The sequence below is a fragment of the Triturus cristatus genome, chromosome 4_1 (assembly GCF_964204655.1).
Source record: "Triturus cristatus chromosome 4_1, aTriCri1.1, whole genome shotgun sequence".
Classification (NCBI taxonomy): domain Eukaryota; kingdom Metazoa; phylum Chordata; class Amphibia; order Caudata; family Salamandridae; genus Triturus; species Triturus cristatus.
The window spans coordinates 152974854-152999376 of record NC_140585.1 but is presented as its reverse complement, the minus strand read 5'-3'; the positions used below and the strand labels follow the sequence as shown (position 1 = coordinate 152999376).

At 54.0% G+C, this 24523-nt stretch overlaps 1 protein-coding gene across 1 annotated transcript in view; it reads right to left on the bottom strand.

The window, feature by feature from the left end:
* Positions 1 to 4580: 4580 nt before the first annotated feature.
* LOC146853738 (olfactory receptor 5B12-like) overlaps positions 4581 to 24523 on the bottom strand; it is a 28180-nt gene continuing 8237 nt past the window's right edge. Inside the window, exon 3 of the mRNA XM_085650852.1 lies at positions 4581 to 5510. Coding sequence (XP_085506978.1) covers positions 4581 to 5510 — 930 coding nt within the window. The remainder of the gene's footprint in view (positions 5511 to 24523) is intronic.

The window sequence follows — 24523 nt, the reverse complement described above, 5'->3', positions numbered from 1 at the left end:
GAGAGAAAGGCATTTGCCCGGGTTGAACATTTTTTGCCAGGACTTCTTTTTGTTCTCAGTCCAGTTTTTTTTATAAAGGCACTATCAACTGGAAAAGCTCAAATACTGTTAATACCACCATTAAGGTCCTTATATTACTGAGCTAAAACATTCTAAATGTCAAACTCTTTTTTTGTAGTTCATACCAGGGAGTATGTCAAGTAGTGCAGTATTACAAAATACACAGAAATGCATTTACATAGGTCAAAGAGGGTAGATGACTAAAGATTCAGGGGCATATTAGCAAGAACTTCGTTAAAATTATTGCCATTTTAGCGGCAGGAAACTACCGCTAAAACGTCGATAATGGGCTTGCTAATATGCGTTATAGAATTCCAAAAGAAGCCCAGGTTAGATGTGCAGGACATATAACCTGGGCTTCTATTGGAAATCTATAACGCATATTAGCAAGCCCATTATCGCCGTTTTAGCGGCAGTTTGCTGCCACTAAAACGGCGGTAATTTTAACGAGGTTCATGCTAATATGCCCCTCAGTTAGTTCTCCTCACCCAAGGGATGCTACAGGAGTTGACCATAGGACTTGATAGGAGAGTGAGATGAAGTTCTGAATTCTCTAGGGCATTGTTAATACCGAAGATCTGTTTTCTAGTCCTTTTTTTCACCACTCTGGATCTCCAGCCTCACTAGGGACAAGCTGCTGGTGGAATGTTGGTGACCTAAGATGATTAATGACATTTGTGGTGGATAGTCTGGGAGATTATGCAGTGTGTTAATACTAATGGGGGGAGTCAGTGGAGAAGTCCTTGTGAGTGTTAGACTTGGCATCATTGGCCTTGGTTCCCCCTGTATTTTTGCCTTTGCCTTCTGTCATTTTGCTGTGTTTTGCAGGTCTAAGATGCTTTGGGCACTTTGCCACTGCTGTTCAGTGCCAAAGTGCAAGTGCTCCCTTTGTAAATTGTTGTTATGGATTGGTGATTCCATGATTATAATAGATTAACTAGTCGGTCCCTAGTACAGTACACTATGTGTGCCCTAGGCCTGTAAATCAAATGCTGCTTGTGGGCCTGCAGCACTGATTGTGCCACCCACATAAGAAGCCTATATATGTAACTCAGGCCTGCCATTGCAGAGCCTGTGTACAGTCTAGTCCTGCCATGTCGACCTGCCAAGTGCACTCACTGGCCAGGCTCTAACCTTCCCCTTTCTTACATGCTAATCACCCTTAAGTTAGGCACAAGATACCCCTGTAGGCAGGGTGCAGTGTATGTGAAAGGTAGAACATGCCCTGATGTGTGTGGCATGTACTAATAGTGAAATACTGCACATTTTATTTTTCAATATTGTAAGGCTATCTGTTCCCATAGGATAGAATGTAGAGTTTGCTTATAACATCTTATAAACATAACTACCCCTGGGAACAAGGTAGGAATATAAAGCTTAGTATGCCTGAACTCAGAATGTTAAAATGCATCTGTTAGTGAGGGTAATCTTTACATTCTGTGTTTGAAAATACCAGTTTTACAAAGCAGGTATTTTCTTGCTTACCCATCCAGTGTGCCTCTGCTAGGATGTGTATTGACTGTCTGGCTTTAGAGCGACAGGGGCTGGGAATGTGCAGTGGATCCAGAGAGTCTAGATGAGTCAGGGCTGGGCTGCATTTAGAATAGGGGGAGGAGATTTCCTTTCACCTGAATGGGACTGGTTTGCCTTCACAATGCTGTCTCCACTCCCTGCCAGGAAGCTGGACCAGAGAGGACAGAACTGGTTTTGACTGAGCACTGGGCTTCTCTGCCACAAGAGATCAAACGATTTTGCTGTATATATATTGGGGCCCAGACCCCAGAACTTTCAATCACTTCTGAGAATCAAGAGGAACCTTTGCTAAGATGAAGAGCTGGAGAAACTGAGAAGGAATACTGCCCCTGTGCTGTTTGATGTCTGGGATTGGCCTGCAGTGGCTACTTTCTGCCAAGGAAAGGGAAAATGACTTTTCTATTTACTGTATCCCCTGCTTGAGGAAGCTCTCCAAGGGCTTGAAACTGAGCTTGCCTCCTGTTCTGAAGTCTCAGGGACTCAGCTCCCCTGAACTTCCTTGATGGGAGTTCTGACCTGCTAAGAGGTGCCTGCTGTTAGTTTCGGACCTCTGGAGGCTGTTGACCGCTGGGAGCTAGAAAAAGTAAAGCAACTTTGAGAAGCGTGATGCATCCGCACCTGTTTCCGATGCATCGCTGCAGAAATTGTCACAGCGGCTGCCCGTGACTAGAGAAATCGGCCCACACCGCATGGAGTGCACTGATCTCCGAAGTCCAAGATCACTACACCGATTCCGATGCAAGGCATGCTGTGCAGCTGCAAGAGTCCACACATCATTCCGGATCGTTGCATTGCATCGAGGCGCCAGGTCTGTCGCATCATTGGGGGACCCAACAATAAGAAACCAACTCATCACCTCCCCATGCAATAAGAAACTGACCCATCACCTCCTCTCAGGTAAGGAACCAACGCATCACCTCCCCTGCGCAGCAGTAAGGAACCGATGCATCACCTCCCTGGGAGTAAGGAACCAACGCATCACCTTCTCTGAGTGTAAGGAACATACGCATCACCTTCCCTGCGACCCTTTTTGTTTGTGTGCGTGATGCATCCAAAGTACTTTGTGTGAAAAGTGTTGCATCTGCAATTTGCTTTGAATTGAACTATTTCTACCATTTGAAAGTCATATTTGTATTACTGTATTGTGGATTTTGTTGTTTTGGTCTTGTTTGGTTTAGATAAAGGTTACTTATTTTTAGAAATTGGTGTGGTGCCCATTTGTAGTGTTTTCACTGTATTACTGTATTTGTTCACAAATGCCTTACAAACTGCCTCTGAGATAAGCCTGTCTGCTTGTGCCAAGCTACCAAGGGGGTCAGCAGGGATTATTTTAGGAGTGTATCCTCCTTATCCTGACAAGAAGCAAGGGTCCATATTCGGACAAAGGTACCTCTGCCAACTAGAGACCCCCATTTCTAACAGTGGGCATTATTTATGTGGAGGTAGCTTGTCTTCTCACAGAGCACTCAAGCAGCATGTCTTCTAGGGAGAACAATGCGACATGTCTTCTAGGGAGAACAATGCAACAGAGTTTCAATGGTACCCTAGGATTATTCTTAACTTTATGGGAATCAGAAGGTCACTGTCCTAGAGCCAGTCTATTGCTATGCCTGAGCTGCTGCTCAAACTCTCTTTCAAAATCCAACGTGACTACAAGGAACTTTCTCTGGTGGGCCACTTCCTAGTTATGAATGGTCCAGGGTAGTGCCAACTTAGAGATGGCAGATGCAGAGTGAAAATTAAGGCAAGTGTTTCTTGCAGAAGTGTTGTAGATGTAGGAGAGTCTGAACAGTAGAGTAACTTCATTTCAGAGCCTGGTATTGTTAAGTAGGAGAGTTTTTTATTTCCTGTATTCTGACATAGCTGGATCTCCATGTGTGCTATTGAATAGTTATGGATGGAGGGTAGGTGGTGATGAATGGACAATGGTTCTGCACCGTGCCATATTATATCCGGTGTCCTGGGAATGCAACAGACATCTGCACCCATTCGCTGTGCCCTGGGATGCTGTGGTAATGTAGAAGAGAGTGCAGATGTTGGTGCATTTCCGACTGTCATACAGATAGTGCCAGTACACATATATCATCAGTGCTGTCTTAAGTTTACACACTCATGCAAATGAGAGAAACACTTTGCCTCTGTGCTCACGCTGTATTTTGGGCTATGGTTAGAGGTAAAGAGGCTTTCAGGAGATGCATAGACTGTGCTCCACCAAAAGGTGTTGAGCAACACTGACGCCCCAGCACACCCTGAAAGAAAAGGGTGAACGGAGTCCCCTAGAGGACCCACACATCCCCCTGCAGGTGGATGTACCCACTGACTGCACCTATCTGCAGGGAGATCTCTGTTCAGCGTGCCACCTGCACTATGAAAGATGGGCCTACTGCTTCAAACAGCAGCTTTGTCTTTCACTAATATCCTGCCCTCAGACCAGCTGCAGGTTTGTGGCTGCCAGAGGACACTGCATCCTATGTAATAGAGCGTACTGTACTTGTCTGCACCCAGCGCACCTTATTAAAGTGCACCACAGCGCATTCTGGTAAAGTGTGCTCTAAGTATAATAAGGTAGGAGGTAGGTATTTGTGGTTGATAGCCTAGGAGAATATGCAGTGTGATGTAACCCCTTCGCTGCGGGGGTAATTCCCCCACAGTGCAGGGGGGAGGTCCGCTGCGCCGCTGTGCTCGTGACGAGCTCAGCTCATCATGACTCACAGTGGAGCTGTGCTCATGACGAGCTCAGCTCCTCACGACCCCGCCCACTGATTAATTCTCCCGCACAGGCAGGGAATTTATCACGCGTGGGCGGGCCGCGGCCGTTATGACGAGCTCAGCTCGTCATGAGCACAGCTCCACTGTGACTCATGATGAGCTGAGCTTCTCATGAGAATGGAAGGAGGTAAATGTAGCACAGGCTGATAGGAAAACCATGGGAGTTGAGGCAGGCCACGTGATCTAGTTTACCCTGATTGTTAAATATATAGCTTTTATTATAACTGTTTTCTGAAAAATAATTTCTTCAAAGCTCCCTTTACATCATTGTTCCTCAGACTATATATAACAGGATTAAGCATTGGAGTAATGGCTGTGTAGGCCAGGGCCACCAGCTTGTCTTTATTGATTGAGTACATGGTGGTGGGACGGAGGTAGACAAAGATCACGCTGGCGTAGAAGAGAGTAAAGACTGTGAGGTGGGAAGTGCAGGTGGAGAAGGCCCTTAGCTTTCCTTCCACAGAACCAATTTTCAGAATGGCAAGGATGATTTTGATGTAGGAGGCAATGGGAACTGCAGAGCAGACAAGGCCAAAGAAGGCCCCAGAAATGAAGATCACTGTTAGGGTGAAAGAAATGTCAGTGCATGAGAGCAGTAGCAGGGGCGGGACATCACAGAAGAAATGGCCAATGATGTTTGCTTTGCAGAAGGACAGCCTAGAAATCAAAAGAGTAAGCAGCAAAGAATCAAGGAATCCAGTGAGCCAGCAGGCGGCAGCCATCTTGACGCAAACTGTTGGGCTCATGATCCTGGCATAATGCAAAGGTTGGCATATGGCCAAGTAGCGGTCATAGGACATGGCCGACAGGAGGATGCTCTCTGATGCTGCGAAGGAGATGAAAAAGTAAAGTTGGGTCAAGCAGCCACGGTAGGAGATGGTGCTGTTGCTGGTGAGGAAACCTTGCAACATCTTTGGCAGAATTGTGGAGGAGAAGCCAACGTCCAGGCAGGAGAGGTTCCTGAGGAGGAAATACATGGGAGTGTGGAGGCGAGGCTCTGCACATGTGAGGGAGATAATGAGAGCATTCCCAAGCAATGTCAATGAGTAGATAAGGGAAAATAATATGAACAGGGGGATCTTCAACTTAAGGAAGGGAGTGAGGCCCAAGAGAATGAATTCGGCCACATCTGTTGTATTTTCCATCACCTGAATGTGAAAATAAAGCACAACATAAACACATGTGACGTTGGCAAAGAATTAAACGTTTGAGCGAAACAATGATAACAGCAGTATAAGTGTGCAATGTAATATAAATTACAAGTGTGAGAATAAACTGATGCCAGAAACACACAAGTATTTAGGATTCTTATCCAGATGCAGCTCTTGCACAGCAGTTTAAAGCTAACACGTAATCACATTTCAGCCCTGGCAGCTAAATTAGTGGGGCCTGTTGGACAGGGCCGCACCAATGGTTCCAGTCACCACTGTATTAATAAACCAGTTATGCTCAGGGAATCATCTTTCTAACCTGTGCAAATGCAATGCAGAAGGGAGCCTGACATTTGCCAGTAATGATTAGTTCTAGAAACCATAACTCACACACACGTCACACACACTATTATAACTCACACACATGCCTTGCAAACTATTATACCTTACACACACACCATACACACTATTATAACAAACACACATGACATGCACACTATTATATCTTGCATATACATTATGCACACTATTATAGCATGCACACTATTATATCTTGCACACACACCATGCACACTATTATACTTTGCACACACACCACGCACACTATTATAACTCACACACATGACATGCACCCTATTATACCTTGCACACACACCATGCACACTATTATAACTCACAATGGCGTAACAAAACTTGGGGGGGGGGGGCCTGCTAGGTACCTGGATGGCCCCCTCTGAACTCAATCCGGAGCTCTCTGGCTAGAGAAATGTGCTAAGGGGGCTGCCTGGAGCATGCCCCCCCCCGAATTGCGGCAGCTGCGGGGGCCTATGTTACACCACTGAGAACCCATACACATGCCATGCACACAATTATAACTTGCACACATAACATGCATACTATTATATCTTGCACACATACCATGTACATAATTATAACTTGCACACATGTCATGCACACTATTATACCTTGCCCACACACCATGCACACTATTATAACTCACACACACCATGCACACTATTAAAACTCACACACACACCATGCACACAATATTAAATTGCACACATGACAGACACCCTAATATAATGTGCACACATGCCAAGCACACAATTATAACTTGCACACATGACATGCACACTATTATAATGTGCACACAAGCCATACACACTATTATAACTCACAAAAACACCATGCACACTATTAAAACTCACACACACACCATGCACACTACTAAAACTCACACACACCATGCACACAATTATAACTTGCACACATGACATGCACACTATTATAATATGCACACAAGCCATGCACACTATTATAACTCACACACACTTCGTGCACACTATTATAACGTGCACACACACATGACATGCACACTAATATAATGTCCACACATGCCATACATAGTCTTATAATTCACACACACGCCATGCACACTATTACTTCTCACTCACACGCCATGCACACAGTGCTCCCTTAGCTTCAGCATGTGTGTGGGCCTGCAGGTTGAGGTTTGTATACAGATGGAAGGCAGAGGAGGCTTTGTGCATTCCTCAGCCCCTGGGCTGTGTTCTGGTATCCAACAATTGTAGATCCATTGCTGGACCAGAATTGATCAGTTGGGTCTGGAGATTAGACAAAGCTGGCTTGATCTTTAGGGGGTTATTTTTAAGGTGTTGATGAGACATTCAGGAAGAAGTTTCTTTCAGAATTTGCACCCAGATTCTGATGTCATTCATGAAAAAGATGTTTATGTAGTATAAAGCATCGTTAGTAATCAAGTAACATGAAATGTTCACGTTTCTTACTAGGTCGGTCAAGAGCTCCATACAGAGGTTGAAATTTTTTGGAAAAAGGGCAGAGCATTGGGGCGCCCCTTGTTGCATTTTGGAAATGTTCACTGGAGAGTTGGATTGTGTCATTCTTTGTCCCCAATTCTCTACGAATGAAGAGAACCATTTGTGCATGGTGCCTAATATGTCCATTAACCTTAGTAGTCGAAGCCACATCAAATGCGCCCCCAATTCATGAAAAATCGGGGCACCATTACCAAATGATGTCCTAGGTGAGTACGGTACTAGGAGATCCTCCCTCCCAGGAATGCTCCCCTGGGTTCTAGCTCCTGGAGTGACTCTCACTGTCAACAACTCTGACCGGCCTTGCCTGTGCTCCGCTGCTAGGGGATCCTCTCTCCAAGGAATGCTCCCCTGGGCTCTAGATCTTGGAGTGACTCTCACTGTCAACAACTCTGACCGGCCTTGCCTTTGCTCCGCTGCTAGGGGATCCTCCCTCCAAGGAATGCTCCACGGGCTCTGGATCCTGGAGTGACTCTCACTGTCAACAACTGTGACCGGCCTTGCCTTTGCTCCGCTGCTAGGAGATCCTCCCTCCAAGGAATGCTTCCCGGGCTCTAGATCCTGGAGTGACTCTCACTGTCAACAACTGTGACCGGCCTTGCCTGTGCTCCGCTGCTAGGGGATCCTCCCTCCAAGGAATGCTCCCCGGGCTCTAGATCCTGGAGTGACTCTCACTGTCAACAACTCTGAACGGCCTTGCCTTTGCTCCGCTGCTAGGGGATCCTCCCTCCAAGGAATGCTCCCCGGGCTCTAGATCCTGGAGTGACTCTCATTGTCAACAACTGTGACCGGCCTTGCCTCTGCTCCGCTGCTAGGGGATCCTCCCTCCAAGGAATGCTCCCCTGGGCTCTAGATCCTGGAGTGACTCTCACTGTCAACAACTCTGACCGGCCTTGCCTTTGCTCCGCTGCTAGGGGATCCTCCCTCCAAGGAATGCTCCCCGGGCTCTAGATCCTGGATTGACTCTCACTGTCAACAACTCTGACCGGCCTTGCCTGTGCTCCGCTGCTAGGGGATCCTCCCTCCAAGGAATGCTCCCCGGGCTCTAGATCCTGAAGTGACTCTCACTGTCAACAACTGTGACCGGCCTAGCCTGTGCTACGCTGCTAGGGGATCCTCCCTCCAAGGAATGCTCCCCGGGCTCTAGATCCTGGAGTGACTCTCACTGTCAACAACTCTGACCGGCCTTGCCTTTGCTCTGCTGCTAGGGGATCCTCCCTCCAAGGAATGCTCCCCTGGGCTCTAGATCCTGGAGTGACTCTCACTGTCAACAACTGTGACCGGCCTTGCCTGTGCTCCGCTGCTAGGGGATCCTCCCACCAAGGAATGCTCCCCGGGCTCTAGATCCAGGAGTGACTCTCACTGTCAACAACTCTGACCGGCCTTGCCTTTGCTCCGCTGCTAGGGGATCCTCCCTCCAAGGAATGCTCCCCGGGCTCTGGATCCTGGAGTGACTCTCACTGTCAACAACTGTGACTGGCCTTGCCTGTGCTCCCCTGCTAGGGGATCCTCCCTCCCAGGAATGTGCCCCGGGCTCTAGATCCTGGAGTGACTCTCACTGTCAACAACTGTGACCGGCCTTGCATGTGCTCTGCTGCTAGTGGATCCTCCCTCCAAGGAATGCTCCCCGGGCTCTAGATCCTGGAGTGACTCTCACTGTCAACAAATCTGACCGGCCTTGCCTTTGCTCCACTGCTAGGGGATCCTCCCTCCAAGGAATGCTCCCCGTGCTCTAGATCCTGGAGTGACTCTCACTGTCAACAACTCTGACCGGCCTTGCCTTTGCTCCGCTGCTAGGGGATCCTCCCTCCAAGGAATGCTCCACGGGCTCTGGATCCTGGAGTGACTCTCACTGTCAACAACTGTGACCGGCCTTGCCTTTGCTCCGCTGCTAGGGGATCCTCCCTCCAAGGAATGCTTCCCGGGCTCTAGATCCTGGAGTGACTCTCACTGTCAACAACTGTGACCGGCCTTGCCTGTGCTCCGCTGCTAGGGGATCCTCCCTCCAAGGAATGCTCCCCGGGCTCTAGATCCTGGAGTGACTCTCACTGTCAACAACTCTGAACGGCCTTGCCTTTGCTCCGCTGCTAGGGGATCCTCCCTCCAAGGAATGCTCCCCGGGCTCTAGATCCTGGAGTGACTCTCATTGTCAACAACTGTGACCGGCCTTGCCTCTGCTCCGCTGCTAGGGGATCCTCCCTCCAAGGAATGCTCCCCTGGGCTCTAGATCCTGGAGTGACTCTCACTGTCAACAACTCTGACCGGCCTTGCTTTGCTCCGCTGCTAGGGGATCCTCCCTCCAAGGAATGCTCCCCGGGCTCTAGATCCTGGATTGACTCTCACTGTCAACAACTCTGACCGGCCTTGCCTGTGCTCCGCTGCTAGGGGATCCTCCCTCCAAGGAATGCTCCCCGGGCTCTAGATCCTGAAGTGACTCTCACTGTCAACAACTGTGACCGGCCTAGCCTGTGCTACGCTGCTAGGGGATCCTCCCTCCAAGGAATGCTCCCCGGGCTCTAGATCCTGGAGTGACTCTCACTGTCAACAACTCTGACCGGCCTTGCCTTTGCTCTGCTGCTAGGGGATCCTCCCTCCAAGGAATGCTCCCCTGGGCTCTAGATCCTGGAGTGACTCTAACTGTCAACAACTGTGACCGGCCTTGCCTGTGCTCCGCTGCTAGGGGATCCTCCCTCCAAGGAATGCTCCCCGGGCTCTAGATCCTGGAGTGACTCTCACTGTCAACAACTCTGACCGGCCTTGCCTTTGCTCCGCTGCTAGGGGATCCTCCCTCCAAGGAATGCTCCCCGGGCTCTGGATCCTGGAGTGACTCTCACTGTCAACAACTGTGACTGGCCTTGCCTGTGCTCCCCTGCTAGGGGATCCTCCCTTCCAGGAATGTGCCCCGGGCTCTAGATCCTGGAGTGACTCTCACTGTCAACAACTGTGACCGGCCTTGCATGTGCTCTGCTGCTAGTGGATCCTCCCTCCAAGGAATGCTCCCCGGGCTCTAGATCCTGGAGTGACTCTCACTGTCAACAAATCTGACCGGCCTTGCCTTTGCTCCACTGCTAGGGGATCCTCCCTCCAAGGAATGCTCCCCGTGCTCTAGATCCTGGAGTGACTCTCACTGTCAACAACTCTGACCGGCCTTGTCTTTGCTCCACTGCTAAGGGATCCTCCCTCCAAGGAATGCTCCCCTGGGCTCTAGATCCTGGAGTGACTCTCACTGTCAACAACTCTGACCGGCCTTGCCTTTGCTCCGCTGCTAGGGGATCCTCCCTCCAAGGAATGCTCCCCTGGGCTCTGGATCCTGGAGTGACTCTCACTGTCATCAATTCTGACCGGCCTTGCCTTTGCTCCGCTGCTAGGGGATCCTCCCTCCAAGGAATGCTCCCCGTGCTCTAGATCCTGGAGTGACTCTCACTGTCAACAACTCTGACCGGCCTTGCCTTTGCTCCGCTGCTAGGGGATCCTCCCTCCAAGGAATGCTCCCCTGGGCTCTAGATCCTGGAGTGACTCTCATTGTCAACAACTCTGACCGGCCTTGCCTTTGCTCCGCTGCTAGGGGATCCTCCCTCCAAGGAATGCTCCCCTGAGCTCTGGATCCTGGAGTGACTCTCACTGTCAACAACTCTGACCGACCTTGCCTTTGCTCGGCTGCTAGGGATCCTCCCTCCAAGGAATGCTCCCTGGGCTCTAGATCCTGGGGTGACTCTCACTGTCAACAACTGTGACCAGCCTTACCTGTGCTCCTCTGCTAGGGGATCCTCCCTCCAAGGAATGCTCCCCGGGCTCTAGATCCTGGAGTGACTCTCACTGTCAACAACTGTGACCGGCCTTGCCTTTGCTTCGCTGCTAGGGGATCCTCCCTCCAAGGAATGCTCCCCTGGGCTCTAGATCCTGGAGTGACTCTAACTGTCAACAACTGTGACCGGCCTTGCCTGTGCTCCGCTGCTAGGGGATCCTCCCTCCAATGAATGCTCCCCAGGCTCTAGACTCCGGAGTGACTCTCACTGTCAACAACTCTGACCGGCCTTGCCTTTGCTCCGCTGCTAGGGGATCCTCCCTCCAAGGAATGCTCCCCGGGCTCTGGATCCTGGAGTGACTCTCACTGTTAACAACTCTGACCGGCCTTGCCTGTGCTCCCCTGCAAGGGGATCCTCCCTCCAAGGAATGAGCCCCGGGCTCTAGATCCTGGAGTGACTCTCACTGTCAACAACTGTGACCGGCCTTGCCTGTGCTCTGCTGCTATGGGATCCTCACTCCAAGGAATGCTCCCCGGGCTCTAGATCCTGGAGTGACTCTCACTGTCAACAACTCTGACCGGCCTTGCCTGTGCTCCGCTGCTAGGGGATCCTCCCTCCAAGGAATGCTCCCCGGGCTCTAGATATTGGAGTGACTCTCACTGTCAACAACTCTGACCGGACTTGCCTGTGCTCCGCTGCTAGGGGATCCTCCCTCCAAGGAATGCTCCCCGGGCTCTAGATATTGGAGTGACTCTCACTGTCAACAACTCTGACCGGCCTTGCCTTTGCACCGCTGCTAGGGGATCCTCCCTCCAAGGAATGCTCACCTGGGCTCTAGATCCTGGAGTGACTCTCACTGTCAACAACTCTGACCGGCCTTGCCTTTGCTCCGCTGCTGGGGGATTCTCCCTCCAAAGAATGCTCCCCTGGGCTCTAGATCCTGGAGTGACTCTCACTGTCAACAACTGTGACAGGCCTTGCCTGTGCTCCCCTGCTAGGGGATCCTCCCTCCAAGAAATGCTCCCCGGGCTCTAGATCCTGGAGTGACTCTCACTGTCAACAACTCTGACCGGCCTTGCCTGTGCTCTGCTGCTAGTGGATCCTCCCTCCAAAGAATGCTCCCCGGGCTCTAGATCCTGGAGTGACTCTCACTGTCAAAAACTCTGACCGGCCTTGCCTTTGCTCCGCTGCTAGGTGATCCTCCCTCCAAAGAATGCTCCCAGTGCTCTAGATCCTGGAGTGACTCTCACTGTCAACAACTCTGACCGACCTTGCCTTTGCTCGGCTGCTAGGGATCCTCCCTCCAAGGAATGCTCCCCTGGCTCTAGATCCTGGGGTGACTCTCACTGTCAACAACTGTGACCTGCCTTACCTGTGCTCCTCTGCTAGGGGATCCTCCCTCCAAGGAATGCTCCCCGGGCTCTAGATCCTGGAGTGACTCTCACTGTCAACAACTCTGACCGGCCTTGCCTTTGCTTCGTTGCTAGGGGATCCTCCCTCCAAGGAATGCTCCCCTGGGCTCTAGATCCTGGAGTGACTCTCACTGTCAACAACTGTGACCGGCCTTGCCTGTGCTCCGCTGCTAGGGGATCCTCCCTCCAAGGAATGCTCCCCGTGCTCTAGACCCCGGAGTGACTCTCACTGTCAACAACTGTGACCGGCCTTGCCTGAGTTCTGCTGCTATGGGATCCTCCCTCCAAGGAATGCTCCCCGGGCTCTAGATCCTGGAGTGACTCTCACTGTCAACAACTCTGACCGGCCTTGCCTGTGCTCCGCTGCTAGGGGATCCTCCCTCCAAGGAATGCTCCCCGGGCTCTAGATATTGGAGTGACTCTCACTGTCAACAACTCTGACCGGCCTTGCCTGTGCTCCGCTGCTAGGGGATCCTCCCTCCAAGGAATGCTCCCCGGGCTCTAGATATTGGAGTGACTCTCACTGTCAACAACTCTGACCGGACTTGCCTTTGCTCCGCTGCTAGGGGATTCTCCCTCCAAGGAATGCTCCCCTGGGCTCTAGATCCTTGAGTGACTCTCACTGTCAACAACTGTGACCGGCCTTGCCTGTGCTCCCCTGCTAGGGGATCCTCCCTCCAAGAAATGCTCCCCGGGCTCTAGATCCTGGAGTGACTCTCACTGTCAACAACTCTGACTGGCCTTGCCTGTGCTCCGCTGCTAGTGGATCCTCCCTCCAAGGAATGCTCCCCGGGCTCTAGATCCTGGAGTGACTCTCACTGTCAAGAACTCTGACCGGCCTTGCCTTTGCTCCGCTGCTAGGTGATCCTCCCTCCAAGGAATGCTCCCAGTGCTCTAGATCCTGGAGTGACTCTCACTGTCAACAACTCTGACTGGCCTTGCCTTTGCTCCACTGCTAGGGGAGCCTCCCTCCAAGGAATGCTCCCCTGGGCATTAGATCCTGGAGTGACTCTCACTGTCAACAACTCTGACCGGCCTTGCCTTTGCTCCGCTGCTAGGGGATCCTCCCTCCAAGGAATGCTTCCCTGGGCTCTGGATCCTGGAGTGACTCTCACTGTCAACAACTCTGACCGACCTTGCCTTTGCTCCGCTGCTAGGGGATCCTCCCTCCAAGGAATGCTCCCCGGGCTCTAGATCCTGGAGTGACTCTCACTGTCAACAACTGTGACCAGCCTTACCTGTGCTCCGCTGCTAGGGGATCCTCCCTCCAAGGAATGCTCCCCGGGCTCTAGATCCTGGAGTGACTCTCACTGTCAACAACTCTGACCGGCCTTGCCTTTGCTCCGCGGCTAGGGGATCCTCCCTCCAAGGAATGCTCCCCTGGGCTCTAGATCCTGGAGTGACTCTCACTGTCAACAACTGTGACCGGCCTTGCCTGTGCTCCGCTGCTAGGGGATCCTCCCTCCAATGAATGCTCCCTGGGCTCTAGACCCCGGAGTGACTCTCACTGTCAACAACTCTGACCAGCCTTGCCTTTGCTCTGCTGCTAGCGGATCCTCCCTCCAAGGAATGCTCCCCGGGCTCTCGATCCTGGAGTGACTCTCACTGTCAACAACTGTGACCGGCCTTTCCTGTGCTCCCCTGCAAGGGGATCCTCCCTCCAAGGAATGCGCCCCGGGCTCTAGATCCTGGAGTGACTCTCACTGTCAACAACTGTGACCGGCCTTGCCTGTGCTCCGCTGCTATGGATCCTCCTTCCAAGGAATGCTCCCCGGGCTCTAGATCCTGGAGTGACTCTCACTGTCAACAACTCTGACCGGCCTTGCCTGTGCTCCGCTGCTAGGGGATCCTCCCTCCAAGGAATGCTCCCCGGGCTCTAGATATTGGAGTGACTCTCACTGTCAACAACTCTGACCGGCCTTGCCTTTGCTCCGCTGCTAGGGGATCCTCCCTCCAAGGAATGCTCCCCTGGGCTCTAGATCCTAGAGTGACTCTCACTGTCAACAACTCTGACCGGCCTTGCCTTTGCTCCGCTGCTAGGGGATCCTCCCTCAAAGATATGCTCCCCTTGGCTCTAGATCCTGTTGTGACTCTCACTGTCAACAACTGTGACCGGCCTTGCCTGTGCTCCCCTGCTAGGGGATCCTCCCTCCAAGGAATGCTCCCCGGGCTCTAGATCCTGGAGTGACTCTCACTGTCAACAACTCTGACCGGCCTTGCCTTTGCTCCGCTGGTAGGGGATCCTCCCTCCAAGGAATGCTCCCCTGGGCTCTAGATCCTGGAGTGACTCTCACTGTCAACAACTCTGACCGGCCTTGCCTTTGCTCCGCTGCTAGGGGATCCTCCCTCCAAGGAATGCTTCCCGGGCTCTAGATCCTGGAGTGACTCTCACTGTCAACAACTGTGACCGGCCTTGCCTGTGCTCCGCTGCTAGGGGATCCTCCCTCCAAGGAATGCTCCACTGGCTCTAGATCCTAGAGTGACTCTCACTGTCAACAACTCTGACTGGCCTTGCCTTTGCTTCGCTGCTAGGGGATCCTCCCTCAAAGAAATGCTCCCCGGGCTCTAGATCCTGGAGTGACTCTCACTGTCAACAAATCTGACCAGCCTTGCCTTTGCTCCGCTGCTAGGGGATCCTCCCTCCAAGGAATGCTCCCCTGGGCTCTAGATCCTGGAGTGACTCTCACTCTCAACAACTCTGACCGGCCTTGCCTGTGCTTCGCTGCTAGGGCATCCTCCCTCCAAGGAATGCTCCCCGGGCTCTGGATCCTGGAGTGACTCTCACTGTCAACAACTCTGACCGACCTTGCCTTTGCTCCGCTGCTAGGGGATCCTCCCTCCAAGGAATGCTCCCCGGGCTCTAGATCCTGGAGTGACTGTCACTGTCAACAACTGTGACCGGCCTTGCCTGTGCTCCGCTGCTAGGAGTTCCTCCCTCCAAGGAATGCTCCCCGGGCTCTGGATCCTGGAGTGACTCTCACTGTTAACAACTGTGACCGGCCTTGCCTGTGCTCCCCTGCAAGGGGATCCTCCCTCCAAGGAATGAGCCCCGGGCTCTAGATCCTGGAGTGACTCTCACTGTCAACAACTGTGACCGGCCTTGCCTGTGCTCTGCTGCTATGGGATCCTCACTCCAAGGAATGCTCCCCGGGCTCTAGATCCTGGAGTGACTCTCACTGTCAACAACTCTGACCGGCCTTGCCTGTGCTCCGCTGCTAGGGGATCCTCCCTCCAAGGAATGCTCCCCGGGCTCTAGATATTGGAGTGACTCTCACTGTCAACAACTCTGACCGGCCTTGCCTGTGCTCCGCTGCTAGGGGATCCTCCCTCCAAGGAATGCTCCCCGGGCTCTAGATATTGGAGTGACTCTCACTGTCAACAACTCTGACCGGCCTTGCCTTTGCACCGCTGCTAGGGGATCCTCCCTCCAAGGAATGCTCCCCTGGGCTCTAGATCCTGGAGTGACTCTCACTGTCAACAACTCTGACCGGCCTTGCCTTTGCTCCGCTGCTGGGGGATTCTCCCTCCAAAGAATGCTCCCCTGGGCTCTAGATCCTGGAGTGACTCTCACTGTCAACAACTGTGACAGGCCTTGCCTGTGCTCCCCTGCTAGGGGATCCTCCCTCCAAGAAATGCTCCCCGGGCTCTAGATCCTGGAGTGACTCTCACTGTCAACAACTCTGACCGGCCTTGCCTGTGCTCTGCTGCTAGTGGATCCTCCCTCCAAGGAATGCTACCCGGGCTCTAGATCCTGGAGTGACTCTCACTGTCAAAAACTCTGACCGGCCTTGCCTTTGCTCCGCTGCTAGGTGATCCTCCCTCCAAGGAATGCTCCCAGTGCTCTAGATCCTGGAGTGACTCTCACTGTCAACAACTCTGACCGACCTTGCCTTTGCTCGGCTGCTAGGGATCCTCCCTCCAAGGAATGCTCCCCGGGCTCTAGATCCTGGGGTGACTCTCACTGTCAACAACTGTGACCTGCCTTACCTGTGCTCCTCTGCTAGGGGATCCTCCCTCCAAGGAATGCTCCCCGGGCTCTAGATCCTGGAGTGACTCTCACTGTCAACAACTCTGACCGGCTTTGCCTTTGCTTCGTTGCTAGGGGATCCTCCCTCCAAGGAATGCTCCCCTGGGCTCTAGATCCTGGAGTGACTCTCACTGTCAACAACTGTGACCGGCCTTGCCTGTGCTCCGCTGCTAGGGGATCCTCCCTCCAAGGAATGCTCCCCGTGCTCTAGACCCCGGAGTGACTCTCACTGTCAACAACTGTGACCGGCCTTGCCTGAGCTCTGCTGCTATGGGATCCTCCCTCCAAGGAATGCTCCCCGGGCTCTAGATCCTGGAGTGACTCTCACTGTCAACAACTCTGACCGGCCTTGCCTGTGCTCCGCTGCTAGGGGATCCTCCCTCCAAGGAATGCTCCCCGGGCTCTAGATATTGGAGTGACTCTCACTGTCAACAACTCTGACCGGCCTTGCCTGTGCTCCGCTGCTAGGGGATCCTCCCTCCAAGGAATGCTCCCCGGGCTCTAGATCCTGGAGTGACTCTCACTGTCAACAACTCTGACCGGACTTGCCTTTGCTCCGCTGCTAGGGGATTCTCCCTCCAAGGAATGCTCCCCTGGGCTCTAGATCCTTGAGTGACTCTCACTGTCAACAACTGTGACCGGCCTTGCCTGTGCTCCCCTGCTAGGGGATCCTCCCTCCAAGGAATGCTCCCCGGGCTCTAGATCCTGGAGTGACTCTCACTGTCAACAACTCTGACTGGCCTTGCCTGTGCTCCACTGCTAGTGGATCCTCCCTCCAAGGAATGCTCCCCGGGCTCTAGATCCTGGAGTGACTCTCACTGTCAACAACTCTGACCGGCCTTGCCTTTGCTCGGCTGCTAGGTGATCCTCCCTCCAAGGAATGCTCCCAGTGCTCTAGATCCTGGAGTGACTCTCACTGTCAACAACTCTGACTGGCCTTGCCTTTGCTCCGCTACTAGGGGATCCTCCCTCCAAGGAATGCTCCCCTGGGCATTAGATCCTGGAGTGACTCTCACTGTCAACAACTCTGACCGGCCTTGCCTTTGCTCCGCTGCTAGGGGATCCTCCCTCCAAGGAATGCTTCCCTGGGCTCTGGATCCTGGAGTGACTCTCACTGTCAACAACTCTGACCGACCTTGCCTTTGCTCCGCTGCTAGGGGATCCTCCCTCCAAGGAATGCTCCCCGGGCTCTAGATCCTGGAGTGACTCTCACTGTCAACAACTGTGACCAGCCTTACCTGTGCTCCGCTGCTAGGGGATCCTCCCTCCAAGGAATGCTCCCCGGGCTCTAGATCCTGGAGTGACTCTCACTGTCAACAACTCTGACGGCCTTGCCTTTGCTCCGCTGCTAGGGGATCCTCCCTCCAAGGAATGCTCCCCTGGGCTCTAGATCCTGGAGTGACTCTCACTGTCAACAACTGTGACCGGCCTTGCCTGTGCTCCGCTGCTAGGGGATCCTCCCTCCAATGAATGCTCCCTGGGCTCTAGACCCCGGAGTGACTCTCACTGTCAACAACTCTGACCAGCCTTGCCTTTGCTCTGCTGCTAGCGGATCCTCCCTCCAAGGAATGCTCCCCGGGCTCTCGATCCTGGAGTGACTCTCACTGTCAACAACTGTGACCGGCCTTGCCTGTGCTCCCCTGCAAGGGGATCCTCCCTCCAAGGAATGCGCCCCGGGCTCTAGATCCTGGAGTGACTCTCACTGTCAACAACTGTGACCGGCCTTGCCTGTGCTCCGCTGCTATGGGATCCTCCTTCCAAGGAATGCTCCCCGGGCTCTAGATCCTGGAGTGACTCTCACTGTCAACAACTCTGACCGGCCTTGCCTGTGCTCCGCTGCTAGGGGATCCTCCCTCCAAGGAATGCTCCCCGGGCTCTAGATATTGGAGTGACTCTCACTGTCAACAACTCTGACCGGCCTTGCCTTTGCTCCGCTGCTAGGGGATCCTCCCTCCAAGGAATGCTCCCCTGGGCTCTAGATCCTGGAGTGACTCTCACTGTCAACAACTCTGAGCGGCCTTGCCTTTGCTCCGCTGCTAGGGGATCCTCCCTCAAAGATATGCTCCCCTTGGCTCTAGATCCTGTTGTGACTCTCACTGTCAACAACTGTGACCGGCCTTGCCTGTGCTCCCCTGCTAGGGGATCCTCCCTCCAAGGAATGCTCCCCGGGCTCTAGATCCTGGAGTGACTCTCACTGTCAACAACTCTGACCGGCCTTGCCTTTGCTCCGCTGGTAGGGGATCCTCCCTCCAAGGAATGCTCCCCTGGGCTCTAGATCCTGGAGTGACTCTCACTGTCAACAACTCTGACCGGCCTTGCCTTTGCTTCGCTGCTAGGGGATCCTCCCTCAAAGAAATGCTCCCCGGGCTCTAGATCCTGGAGTGACTCTCACTGTCAACAAATCTGACCAGCCTTGCCTTTGCTCCGCTGCTAGGGGATCCTCCCTCCAAGGAATGCTCCCCTGGGCTCTAGATCCTGGAGTGACTCTCACTCTCAACAACTCTGACCGGCCTTGCCTGTGCTCCGCTGCTAGGGCATCCTCCCTCCAAGGAATGCTCCCTGGGCTCTGGATCCTGGAGTGACTCTCACTGTCAACAACTCTGACCGACCTTGCCTTTGCTCCGCTGCTAGGGGATCCTCCCTCCAAGGAATGCTCCCCGGGCTCTAGATCCTGGAGTGACTGTCACTGTCAACAACTGTGACCGGCCTTGCCTGTGCTCCGCTGCTAGGAGTTCCTCCCTCCAAGGAATGCTCCCCGGGCTCTGGATCCTGGAGTGACTCTCACTGTCAACAACTTTGACCGGCCTTGCCTTTGCTCCGCTGCTAGGGGATCCTCCCTCCAAGGAATGCTCCCCGAGCTCTAGATCCTGGAGTGAGTCTCACTGTCAACAACTCTGACTAGCCTTGCCTTTGCTCCGCTGCTAGGGGATCCTCCCTCCAAGGAATGCTTTTCGGGCTCTAGATCCTGGAGTGACTCTCACTGTCAACAACTCTGACCGTCCTTGCCTTTGCCCTGCTGCTAGGGGATCCTGCCTCCAATGAATGCTCCCCTGGGCTCTAGATCCTGGAGTGACTCTCACTGTCAACAACTGTGACCGGCCTTGCCTGTGCTCCGCTGCTAGGGGATCCTCCCTCCAAGGAATGCTCCACGGGCTCTAGATCCTGGAGTGACTCTCACTGTCAACAACTCTGACTGGCCTTGCCTTTGCTTCGCTGCTAGGGGATCCTCCCTCCAAGGAATGCTCCCCGGGCTCTAGATCCTGGAGTGACTCTCACTGTCAACAACTCTGACCAGCCTTGCCTTTGCTCCGCTGCTAGGGGATCCTCCCTCCAAGGAATTCTCCCCTGGGCTCTAGATCCTGGAGTGACTCTCACTCTCAACAACTCTGACCGGCCTTGCCTTTGCTGCGCTGCTAGGGGATCCTCCCTCCAAGGAATAATCCCCGGGCTCTAGATCCTGGATTGACTCTCACTGTCAACAACCTGTGCCTGTGCTCCGCTGCTAGGGGATCCTCCCTCCAAGGAATGCTCCCCGGGCTCTGGATCCTGGAGTGACTCTCACTGTCAACAACTCTGACCGACCTTGCCTTTGCTCCGCTGCTAGGGGATCCTCCCTCCAAGGAATGCTCCCTGGGCTCTAGATCCTGGAGTGACTCTCACTGTCAACAACTGTGACCGGCCTTGCCTGTGCTCCGCTGCTAGGAGTTCCTCCCTCCAAAGAATGCTCCCCGGGCTCTAGATCCCCGGGCTCTAGATCCTGGAGTGACTCTCACTGTCAACAACTCTGACCGGCCTTGCCTTTGCTCCGCTGCTAGGGGATCCTCCCTCCAACGAATGCTCCCCTGGGCTCTAGATCCTGGAGTGACTCTCACTGTCAACAACTCTGACCGGCCTTGCCTTTGCTCCGCTGCTAGGGGATCCTCCCTCCAAGGAATGCTCCCCTGGGCTCTGGATCCTGGAGTGACTCTCACTGTCAACAACTTTGACCGACCTTGCCTTTGCTCCGCTGCTAGGGGATCCTCCCTCCAAGGAATGCTCCCCGGGCTCTAGATCCTGGAGTGACTCTCACTGTCAACAACTGTGACCAGCCTTACCTGTGCTCCGCTGCTAGGGGATCCTCCCTCCAAGGAATGCTCCCCGGGCTCTAGATCCTGGAGTGACTCTCACTGTCAACAACTCTGACGGCCTTGCCTTTGCTCCGCTGCTAGGGGATCCTCCCTCCAAGGAATGCTCCCCTGGGCTCTAGATCCTGGAGTGACTCTCACTGTCAACAACTGTGACCGGCCTTGCCTGTGCTCCGCTGCTAGGGGATCCTCCCTCCAATGAATGCTCCCTGGGCTCTAGACCCCGGAGTGACTCTCACTGTCAACAACTCTGACCAGCCTTGCCTTTGCTCTGCTGCTAGCGGATCCTCCCTCCAAGGAATGCTCCCCGGGCTCTCGATCCTGGAGTGACTCTCACTGTCAACAACTGTGACCGGCCTTGCCTGTGCTCCCCTGCAAGGGGATCCTCCCTCCAAGGAATGCGCCCGGGCTCTAGATCCTGGAGTGACTCTCACTGTCAACAACTGTGACCGGCCTTGCCTGTGCTCCGCTGCTATGGGATCCTCCTTCCAAGGAATGCTCCCCGGGCTCTAGATCCTGGAGTGACTCTCACTGTCAACAACTCTGACCGGCCTTGCCTGTGCTCCGCTACTAGGGGATCCTCCCTCCAAGGAATGCTCCCCGGGCTCTAGATATTGGAGTGACTCTCACTGTCAACAACTCTGACCGGCCTTGCCTTTGCTCCGCTGCTAGGGGATCCTCCCTCCAAGGAATGCTCCCCTGGGCTCTAGATCCTGGAGTGACTCTCACTGTCAACAACTCTGAGCGGCCTTGCCTTTGCTCCGCTGCTAGGGGATCCTCCCTCAAAGATATGCTCCCCTTGGCTCTAGATCCTGTTGTGACTCTCACTGTCAACAACTGTGACCGGCCTTGCCTGTGCTCCCCTGCTAGGGGATCCTCCCTCCAAGGAATGCTCCCCGGGCTCTAGATCCTGGAGTGGCTCTCACTGTCAACAACTCTGACCGGCCTTGCCTTTGCTCCGCTGGTAGGGGATCCTCCCTCCAAGGAATGCTCCCTGGGCTCTAGATCCTGGAGTGACTCTCACTGTCAACAACTCTGACCGGCCTTGCCTTTGCTTCGCTGCTAGGGGATCCTCCCTCAAAGAAATGCTCCCCGGGCTCTAGATCCTGGAGTGACTCTCACTGTCAACAAATCTGACCAGCCTTGCCTTTGCTCCGCTGCTAGGGGATCCTCCCTCCAAGGAATGCTCCCCTGGGCTCTAGATCCTGGAGTGACTCTCACGCTCAACAACTCTGACCGGCCTTGCCTGTGCTCCGCTGCTAGGGCATCCTCCCTCCAAGGAATGCTCCCCGGGCTCTGGATCCTGGAGTGACTCTCACTGTCAACAACTCTGACCGACCTTGCCTTTGCTCCGCTGCTAGGGGATCCTCCCTCCAAGGAATGCTCCCCGGGCTCTAGATCCTGGAGTGACTGTCACTGTCAACAACTGTGACCGGCCTTGCCTGTGCTCCGCTGCTAGGAGTTCCTCCCTCCAAGGAATGCTCCCCGGGCTCTAGATCCTGGAGTGACTCTCACTGTCAACAACTGTGACCGGCCTTGCCTTTGCTCCGCTGCTAGGGGATCCTCCCTCCAAGGAATGCTCCCCGAGCTCTAGATCCTGGAGTGAGTCTCACTGTCAACAACTCTGACTAGCCTTGCCTTTGTTCCGCTGCTAGGGGATACTCCCTCCAAGGAATGCTTTCCGGGCTCTAGATCCTGGAGTGACTCTCACTGTCAACAACTCTGACCGTCCTTGCCTTTGCCCTGCTGCTAGGGGATCCTGCCTCCAATGAATGCTCCCCTGGGCTCTAGATCCTGGAGTGACTCTCACTGTCAACAACTGTGACCGGCCTTGCCTGTGCTCCGCTGCTAGGGGATCCTCCCTCCAAGGAATGCTCCACGGGCTCTAGATCCTGGAGTGACTCTCACTGTCAACAACTCTGACTGGCCTTGCCTTTGCTTCGCTGCTAGGGGATCCTCCCTCCAAGGAATGCTCCCCGGGCTCTAGATCCTGGAGTGACTCTCACTGTCAACAACTCTGACCAGCCTTGCCTTTGCTCCGCTGCTAGGGGATCCTCCCTCCAAGGAATTCTCCCCTGGGCTCTAGATCCTGGAGTGACTCTCACTCTCAACAACTCTGACCGGCCTTGCCTTTGCTGCGCTGCTAGGGGATCCTCCCTCCAAGGAATAATCCCCGGGCTCTAGATCCTGGATTGACTCTCACTGTCAACAACCTGTGCCTGTGCTCCGCTGCTAGGGGATCCTCCCTCCAAGGAATGCTCCCCGGGCTCTGGATCCTGGAGTGACTCTCACTGTCAACAACTCTGACCGACCTTGCCTTTGCTCCGCTGCTAGGGGATCCTCCCTCCAAGGAATGCTCCCTGGGCTCTAGATCCTGGAGTGACTCTCACTGTCAACAACTGTGACCGGCCTTGCCTGTGCTCCGCTGCTAGGAGTTCCTCCCTCCAAAGAATGATCCCCGGGCTCTAGATCCCCGGGCTCTAGATCCTGGAGTGACTCTCACTGTCAACAACTCTGACCGGCCTTGCCTTTGCTCCGCTGCTAGGGGATCCTCCCTCCAACGAATGCTCCCCTGGGCTCTAGATCCTGGAGTGACTCTCACTGTCAACAACTCTGACCGGCCTTGCCTTTGCTCCGCTGCTAGGGGATCCTCCCTCCAAGGAATGCTCCCCTGGGCTCTGGATCCTGGAGTGACTCTCACTGTCAACAACTTTGACCGACCTTGCCTTTGCTCCGCTGCTAGGGGATCCTCCCTCCAAGGAATGCTCCCCGGGCTCTAGATCCTGGAGTGACTCTCACTGTCAACAACTGTGACCGGCCTTGCCTGTGCTCCGCTGCTAGGGGATCCTCCCTCCATGGAATGCTCCCCGGGCTCTAGATCCTGGAGTGACTCTCACTGTCAACAACTGTGACAGGCCTTGCCTTTGCTCCGCTGCCAGGGGATCCTCCCTCCATGGAATGCTCCCCGGGCTCTAGATCCTGGAGTGACTCTCACTGTCAACAACTGTGACAGGCCTTGCCTTTGCTCCGCTGCTAGGGGATCCTCCCTCCAAGGAATGCTCCCCTGGGCTCTAGATCCTGGAGTGACTCTCACTGTCAACAACTGTGACCGGCCTTGCCTTTGCTCCGCTGCTAGGGGATCCTCCCTCCAAGGAATGCTCCCCGAGCTCTAGATCCTGGAGTGAGTCTCACTGTCAACAACTCTGACTAGCCTTGCCTTTGCTCCGCTGCTAGGGGATCCTCCCTCCAAGGAATGCTTTCCGGGCTCTAGATCCTGGAGTGACTCTCACTGTCAACAACTCTGACCGTCCTTGCCTTTGCCCTGCTGCTAGGGGATCCTGCCTCCAATGAATGCTCCCCTGGGCTCTAGATCCTGGAGTGACTCTCACTGTCAACAACTGTGACCGGCCTTGCCTGTGCTCCGCTGCTAGGGGATCCTCCCTCCAAGGAATGCTCCACGGGCTCTAGATCCTGGAGTGACTCTCACAGTCAACAACTCTGACTGGCCTTGCCTTTGCTTCGCTGCTAGGGGATCCTCCCTCCAAGGAATGCTCCCCGGGCTCTAGATCCTGGAGTGACTCTCACTGTCAACAACTCTGACCAGCCTTGCCTTTGCTCCGCTGCTAGAGGATCCTCCCTCCAAGGAATTCTCCCCTGGGCTCTAGATCCTGGAGTGACTCTCACTCTCAACAACTCTGACCGGCCTTGCCTTTGCTGCGCTGCTAGGGGATCCTCCCTCCAAGGAATAATCCCCGGGCTCTAGATCCTGGATTGACTCTCACTGTCAACAACCTGTGCCTGTGCTCCGCTGCTAGGGGATCCTCCCTCCAAGGAATGCTCCCCGG